Source organism: Azolla caroliniana, unplaced genomic scaffold (genome assembly GCF_043228905.1).
Source record: "Azolla caroliniana isolate FFs.n. ecotype wild unplaced genomic scaffold, voAzoCaro1.0.p SCAF_4, whole genome shotgun sequence".
Classification (NCBI taxonomy): Eukaryota; Viridiplantae; Streptophyta; class Polypodiopsida; order Salviniales; family Salviniaceae; genus Azolla; species Azolla caroliniana.
Genome location: NW_028230439.1, coordinates 18,842,877 through 18,851,675, shown reverse-complemented (window position 1 = coordinate 18,851,675; position 8,799 = coordinate 18,842,877). Strand labels below are relative to the sequence as shown.

General features: G+C 37.6%; 1 protein-coding gene and 1 long non-coding RNA gene across 2 annotated transcripts; both read left to right on the top strand.

Moving 5' to 3' along the window:
- The first annotated feature begins 2,886 nt into the window (after positions 1–2,886).
- On the top strand, positions 2,887–5,139 carry LOC147865237 (uncharacterized). Its single transcript, XM_087318016.1, has 2 exons — positions 2,887–3,308; positions 3,457–5,139. Exon 2 carries the CDS (start codon positions 3,527–3,529, stop codon positions 4,958–4,960), a length of 1,434 nt encoding a protein of 477 aa, XP_087174142.1. The 5' UTR covers positions 2,887–3,308; positions 3,457–3,526; the 3' UTR covers positions 4,961–5,139.
- A 388-nt stretch (positions 5,140–5,527) lies between these two features.
- LOC147865236 (uncharacterized) lies at positions 5,528–5,964 on the top strand. Its single transcript, XR_015529636.1, has 2 exons — positions 5,528–5,683; positions 5,773–5,964. It is a non-coding gene; the product is annotated as an uncharacterized LOC147865236 (long non-coding RNA).
- The last annotated feature ends 2,835 nt before the right edge of the window (positions 5,965–8,799 follow it).

Here is an 8,799-nt window from a genome sequence, read left to right as displayed (position 1 = left end):
AGAAGATGCCCAAATAGAGTAAGTTGGGTATGAAATTCGAAAATGGGAGGTCACTTAAGAGCCATCTAGGTCTGGTTGTGCCGTTGAAGGTTGAAGGCCATATCTTGTCAGAAAAAGAAGAAGAAAGAAGAAGTGGTTGGGTGGCAAGCTCTTAGTGAGATCATCTACATACTATATTATCCTTAGTGCATTTTTGGAGTTTGGATCTCTAGTTTATAGCTCCTCATGAGTATTGATTGGAAAATATAGTTGAAAGTGAGTTTTTTTATTATCAGCACAAAGCAACATAATTAGAATCAATGAAGCCTTGGAGGTGAGGTAAGGGTGGGGCGAGGCCTTGGAGAATACCTTTTAGGTGGAATGGAGGATCGTTCCAGCGCGGGGGAGGAGAGGGAGGTTTGACATAATGTTACACATCCTACAATTAGAGGGAATCACATTTTTGTCCTTTCACATTATATCGATCTCCCATTCAAGACCAAAAGAATCCGCAAAACCGAGGGGAAGATTGTTACTATAAGACTTGAACCACCTACTTGATGAACTATGTTACACAATATACATAAGACAAATTGTGTAACCGAAAGAGCTAATTAATTCCCATCAATTGACAACAATGTTGTAGCACATCATGCGGTAGAGCGCTTTGGTCAATGCATCAACGACATTTTCTCGAGAAAGAACCTTCTCAAGAATGATGTCGATAGCTACTATGTATTCCTGGATGAAATGGTGTCACACTCTAATGCTCTTGGTCTTTGCATGAGATACCGAGTTTTTAGCCAATGCCATGACACCCTAATTGTCACAAAGCAATAAGGGTAGGGTACAAGTTGAGGTATCCTGGATGTCAAAAGCTAGTTTGGAAATCCAGACAACTTCCTTACATGCCTCACTAGATGTAACATACTTTGTTGAGTAGATAGAGCAATACACTCTTGGAGATGTGATCTCCAAGATATGGCACCTCCTATAAATTGAAAAATGTACCTTGAAGTAGACTTTCTACTGTCAAAACAACCAACATAATCAGAGTTTGTATATCCAATAACAGATACATTTCTACCACCCAAACATAGACACTTATTCCTAGGACTACTCAAATATCTTAGTATCATTTTAATTGCCTCCCCAAGTTTCTTACTAGGGTTTGACAAACATATGTTCATAGCTCCCATTGCAATGCTATGTTTGGCCTAGTTGCTATCATAGCATACATGAGATTACCGACAACCAATTGGTAAGGAATTTTGCTCATGTACTCCTTTTCATCATAAGATTTAGGAATTTCATTTTTGCTCAAATTTACATGCATAGACAATGGTCTGCTCAAAGGTTTTGCATTCTTTATATTAAACTTCTTGAGAATTTTGCACACATACTTAGATTGAGGCAAATAAATACAACCATTAATCCTATCATGAGTAATACACATGTTGAGGATGTGTTTTGCATTTCCCAAATTTTTCATGTCAAAAGTTTGACTCAGATTTGTCTTTAGCTTAGACAACTCATCCTCATTGAATTCACAAAGCAAGGCCATTGACATCTCTTGCCCACTCAAAATTAAAACGTAAAGAAGGGGATGAGACATTTTGTAAAACCACCCTCTTGAAGTTGGATAAACTTAGAATCAATGTCGTGGTCCATGTTTTTGAATCGAGAAGCAACACAACAAAGCCTTCCAACATAAGAAATACACCAATAACTCTCTAACCCATGTAATGGCCCAAAATTCCACAGCCAATTGAATGTGTTCAACTTCAAAGATAGTCTCCTAACGTAAGAAGACTTGCAACACTTCATTCATCTGAATAATATGTGTTATGGCTTACCTCCAATGTAAACTCTATCAAGTGTTCATTCATATGGAAAAATGGGAATCTAGCAAAATACCCAACATTTTCTTAAAATTCCTAGAAAGCCCTTAGTGTTGATAGAATTCGTGCTCCCTCTCCCCTCTTCCATGTTAGAGAGAATTAGCAGTAATTCCTTTTAGATTAGCGCTAATAATTTTGTGATTAACATTGATCCATGTGCGATTAGTGTGTCACAAGTCGATTAGTGAGTTGATTGGATGCAGGGTTATAGCGCGAACACAATCAACTGGGATTGAAACAGAGGATGAGAGAGGCACAGATTTTTGCCATCGCCAAGCAGCAGCGTACTCTGTTCGCGTTTCAACTCTTTGAGTAAGAATTCATTGATGCATCCGATGCTCTGTTTTCTGCGCATGTGCACACACACACACACACACACACACACACACACACACACACACACACACACAGAATGCTATTTCTGCCACATGGAGGGAAAGACAGAAATGTATATCCAAAGAAGAAGAATAAAATGATGATGGTCATCATGATATTGTGAAGGAAAACACGCAAAGACATATTGGAAACGGAAAGATACATAAGAAGAAGAAGAAAAAGAAGAAGATGATGGTGGTAGAAGGCAAAAGGATACATGAAAACAAGAAGAAGAAGATGATGATAGAGTCAAAGAGAGAAAGAAAATGAAAAAGGGGAAAGAAATGAGTAAGGATAAAATGCCAATTATGATGACTGAGCTGCAGAGAGATAGGGGGACATGTGGACATGTCATGGAAACAGAGACAGAAAGGTAAAACAAGACCAAGGACAAAAATGGAAGAAAGAAAAGAAGATGATGGATGATGATTAGGTGATGATGGTGAAGTTGGGAGAGGAGGAGTTGAGATCATGTTAACATGTCTTGGATGCAAAGGAAGAAAGATAGGAGAAAGAGATGATGTTAAGATGTCTCGGATGCAATGGCAGAAAGATAGGAGAAAGAGATGATGTTAACATGTCTCGGATGCAATTATTGGGGGTGCAAATATTTTACGATAAAGGTATTGGGAATTTTGGTTATCAGAATACCATCAGAAAATTAGTTTGTTGTGAGCAGAATATGTAGTCCTTTCAAACTTCTTGTTAGCTTGTTCAAAATTGTTGATACGAAATATGCTATCGTACAGGAATCATCCTTGTCAAGAACTTATAAATGAGGTAATGTCTGGAAATAGGTCATAGAAATAGCCAAAGCTGGTTGTGATGTAGATATATATAACAATTAGGTATAAGTGGGACACAAAGTTCTTCTATGACATTGTTATTTTCTGATTTTGTCAATTTGCAGTTTACTACACAACAGAAGTCACATTTTATTGCTTCTCTTCAATTGATACTTTGCAATAATAATTTTTTGTTGCTGTGTATTTTTCAGCAATGAAGCAAAAAGCTATTTAAATTAAGTTCGTTAAACTCTCAATCATCTATCAGGCTTCTTGTCATCTCAATGTTTCTGAAAATTTCCATCTTAATGGTGACAATATAAAAGAATCCTATCAAAATTTATGTGTAAAATCCATCAACTAATTTCTAGTTTTATTGTTTGGAAAAGCATTCTAATAAATAATAGTGTCATTAGGCTTAGGTGACAAGCCACCAGATTTGACGCAAATAATGTGCACTTCCAAGATTAAATAGCTGGACTCTCAATGTGGGCACTGCAGAAATTATCCTCTTTAATACGATCTCCTCTACAATCTGACAACCTTCTTGAAGAGGAGTCACCTCCAAGAAATAGAGAAAATCAAAGAAAACAGCTAGCATTGGATGCGAAACTCAAGGGGTATTTCAGCCTTGCAAAGGGAGAGATCGATAAAGCGTTACGTGCAGAAGAGGAAGATTGTGTAGCTGAGGCTATGAAGCATTATCGAGCTGCACAGACAATACTTATAGAGGGTATATCGGCATCGGATACACCACATTTTCAGGATTCAAGTACTGTAAGCATCCATGTAGAGAAAATGCTCAAGTGGCAAGATGAGGTAAATGAAAGAGTACAAGTTTTATCTCGTCGCATGGGTCCTAAAGCAAAAGGGTTGATGAGTGGAAGCCAAAGCTTCTGTGAGAGAAATGTTAAGGTGAAGGCACCTATGCTAGCAAGAAGAAATGTTGTACAAAAGTTGAGCATCCCAGACACAACCATCGCTTCTGGTCCAAGTAGTAGATCTCCAAGGACTGGATCTTTGGTTCCAAAGGGTGTTGACTCTAAGCTAGCCAGCCTAATTGAGAATGAAATTCTGGACAAGACGCCAACTGTCACATGGGAATCCATAGCTGATCTTGAGAAGGCAAAACAAACCCTATTGGAGATGGTCATTTTACCCATGAAAAGGAGTGATCTTTTCACTGGTTTAAGAAAACCTGCACGAGGATTGCTACTTTTCGGTCCACCTGGAAATGGGAAGACAATGCTGGCAAAGGCTGTTGCTTCTGAGTCCTTAGCAACATTTTTCAATATCAGTGCTTCATCGTTGACATCAAAATGGGTTGGGGAGGGAGAGAAGATGATGAGAGCACTCTTTGCTATTGCGAAGGCAAGACAACCTTCTGTGATCTTCATTGATGAGATGGACAGTCTTCTATCAAGTAGAAATGCAAATGAACATGAAGCAAGCCGTCGGTTGAAATCAGAGTTTCTAGTACAGTTTGATGGCGTGATTTCAAATGGTGAGGATCGAGTGGTTGTCATGGGAGCGACAAATAGGCCAGAAGAGATTGATGATGCAGTGAGAAGGCGTTTTGTTAAGAGAATATACGTCCCTTTACCAGACATGATTACTAGGAAGGCTCTCCTTAATAAACTTTTAATGGGTGGTGCATATGCTGTGCCAAGCTCAGACATACATCGGATTTCCTGTGATACTGATGGGTATTCTTGTAGTGATCTCCATGCTTTATGCCAAGAGGCAGCCATGTTCCCGATACGTGAACTTGGAATGAGAGTCAACACCGTGAAAGCATACCAGATTCGCTCTTTGAAGTATTCAGACTTTCAGCTCGCTATGCAAGTTGTAAGACCTAGTGTGTCAAGGGACCAGTTGAGGAAATTTGAACTCTGGAATGAAGAATTTGGATCAAATTAGATTCAGGAATGATGAACGATCTTTATTTCCTTAAATTCAAATAGAAGTTGCTCCTTATTGGATTGTTGTGACAATAATAGTGCAGATACTTGTGGAGTCCTCTTGTAATATTGATCAAATCTGATGTATGTACAAGACAGGGCGTGCTTTCCATAATGATCGCATCAAATTTTCAATTTCTCTCTTACTTAAAGATTGACAATCTGAGATATGCAAATGCTTAGTCACAAGCTTGCAGTTGGATCATAGAGTAGTGATAATATATGAGCTTATAGAGTATCCATGAGTGCTCTTTACGATAAAAAATGTTCGTCCACCCACTGGAGGGTTTGAAAAGCTGTGAGTTTGTTTAGTAAGAAATTACTTTTGTCTATGGAAAAGATAGTGTAAAGCCATCCACTGAACCCATGGTTCGTGAATGTGTATATCTGAAACCCATGTTCATCATTGCAGAAAAAGGCTCAAGAGAGCATAAAACTGAATTCAAATGTTTTACTGGAAGTTCTTCAATGTTGTATTCAAGTATACTTTCGTAGAAATGATTCTTAAATAATTGGCATTAAAGTCTTTAGTTTATGAAACATTCGTAAGAAGTACTATATTTTGTTTAAACTGATGCGAATTCTAATGTATGGATATTGCATCTGTTTTCAAACAATGTTGATCTTGGTACAGCATGTGGAAAGTATTATAAAGTATGCTGCTTGAGTATCACTGATCCTTGTGAGATGCAACCTCATCTACAATTCATTTTTTGTTTTGAATTTTGTGTACACAACTTTCTTATTGTTCTGTGGTTTTTTTCATCTCAGGTGATTCCAATATTATCAGGACTATGCCCACTGAGTAGACCAACTCAATAGTTGTACTCATTTTCTAGGAAATGAAAGAAAGAGTCCATGAATTGCTCATGACATAAGCAAAAATGAATTTTTGTATTCTCAAGAGATGGCTTGGAAACTTCTGTGTTAGATGTATGACGATCAAGAGTTCTCAATTCGGAATATTTTGTTTCAGTATTTGGAATGGTTTGAACTGTTTTGTCGGTCTCTTTTGTTTTGAATTCTTGTGAGAAATGGTTTAAAATTCTCTTGGCAGTTGGTTTTGTTTTAAATCCTTATTATGGTTGTCCTTGTGTTGTAGCAGATGAATGCACCAGCTTTATGAATGTTGTAAGCTCTGATAATTGTACTCTTGATTTGTCCTTCAAATCCATAATTTTTATTTGTTTCATCTTAACAAAGCGTTCATTATGAGCACCAACCCTACCCCATAGACAGTTTCTTGTATATTTAGTTTTTGAAGTCCCAACTATACTGTAGCCGTTATTGGTAAGCCAATTGCTGCTTACGGCATTTTTCCTGAAATATGGCCTTCATTCATATCGATTTATTTGTTTAGATACATTTAATTGCTATTATCACGTGCCTTGTTTATATCGAAGATAAGTGTGTATCTTGCAGTGGGTTAAATGATTTTGTAGTGTTCAGTATATATTAGACATATCGTAGTGCCAGGATTTAGAGATTTTGATGACCATAAATTGTAAATTGAGATCCTAATTAAGTTGCAACCTTTAACTGCAGGATGAAATGCAAGATTGCATGATTCAGACAATTAGCATATTAATGATAGTTTGCTTCAATATAGTGTTCATAAGAATGTGTATCTATTGAATTGCATTTTGAATGATCAGTGGGTTATATGATTTTGCAGTGCTCAGTGTATACTAAAGACATCATAGCACTAGGTCTAAGATATTTGATAATCATAAATTCTAAATAGAGATCCTAACCAAGTCTCAACCTTTTGGTTTGTTAGACATAATGCGAACAATTAGCATATTAGATTAGAGGTTGTGGGGATCAATGATAGTTTGATTCAATGCAATTCATCTTGTTTGCCAAAAATTTATCCTCATCAAGCTTACATCTAATGAGGGGCATTTGCAATAGTGCACTTAATGTGTTTTCTAACACTATCAACTTTACAATCCCCTCATATACAACATTCATGGCACTGTGGTTGAGGGGGTTCTAAGCATATAGGGCCTAATAATTCGCATAGCTTCCATGCCATGTAGGCTTGTATTTGGTTTCAAGTGATACAAGGGAACAACAAGATTGTATGATGAGGATGATTAACACTTTCTTTGATCCAAAAGTTTGTCATGGATCTCATCATATTGGTTAACTTCAGTTTTACATAGCTTTTCCCATGCATACATCTTGCCGATGTGTTTATACGATGACATGCTTAGTAAGTAGCATGCTTTTATTATTTAGTGCCAATGTGTTCACACAGCTGCAAAATCCACAAAAGACTCCCCTCGGTTGAGGGATTTAACGAACCATAAAAGTTTTGGGTTCAAGGCGCGAGGATGGAATGTTCATCGAAAAAAATCTATATTTTTTACTACACAGTCATAGATTGTTCATATATTTATGGCTTTATAAATCACATTTTACAAGAAAAACAACATTTCCATGAGAAAATGGCAAGGAAATTTGATATGAAAGACAATTTTGGAGAAAGTATGTTCAACAAGAAAGCTCGAGAAATTTGGTGAACAATCTCTATCCGTTGTCACTGGCAACCATCAGTCTTGATTTTCATACACAAATCCTCAGGAAATTGTTAGACAACCATTAGACAATGGTATTGTCTTGACAAATCTAGGTTTCAGATTAAATGTATCATTTAAATAATAATTCAAAAAGCTATTACTCAAGCCATCTCTTGTAGTCTAGCTGGTCAGGATACTCGGGTTCTCTATCCTCGGTTCTCACTGAGAGACTCAGCGTCAAGTCCCAGCAACAAACACTTTTATTCCAAGCATTTTGGCTTAATGTGTTTATTCTTATGAATTTCTTAGGCTTGGCCACCAAGACAGCAAAACAAAAAGTGTCCTTCACAACATTCAAAACCTTAGCACCATCATCCACCTCCACACACTTCTGTCTGCCTAGAAAATACTTTTAATCCATGCATACATACACATATATGTGTGTGTTCTTCTCTTATTGGAGATGCTTTAGGTGTATTTCCATGGTCCTACCCTAACTAGTCTTGTCCCAGCAACAAACACTTTTATTCCAAGCATTTTGGCTTAATGTGTTTATTCTTATGAATTTCTTAGGCTTGGCCACCAAGACAGCAAAACAAAAAGTGTCCTTCACAACATTCAAAACCTTAGCACCATCATCCACCTCCACACACTTCTGTCTGCCTAGAAAATACTTTTAATCCATGCATACATACACATATATGTGTGTGTTCTTCTCTTATTGGAGATGCTTTAGGTGTATTTCCATGGTCCTACCCTAACTAGTCTTGGCCCTCAGCTATTGCAGCTTCAAGGAGCCTCCTCTTCCACATGCATTCCTCTTTCTCTAGTGTGCCATCCCAACAACAAAGAATGGACTCTATAGTAGACTACACCAAAGACTTGCCATGCCTTGAAGGTTGCATTACTTCTATTACCACCACCACCACTACCAATAGAGTCATTTGTGGTACCTCTCATCGACCTAACATCATCGATGATGAAAAGCGAGATCACAAGGAGCTTCATGTGGCTTCTTCTTTCCTTCCATCCAAAGGGAAATAGTAGCAATGTGGGATGTTCCTCTTAAGGCAATCCAACGTGCTCATTGTCATACTCATGATAGAATTCCATTAGATGTTGTCGAATTTCCCATACATCCGATGCCGGACATAGTTAGACAGGATCATTTCCAAGGCACATTAGAGCTTGTAACGAGGGGACTTGATGCTGGTTATTTTCCGGAGTTGCCTATAGACCGCTATGGAGGCGCCTACTTCATGAAAGATGAGGA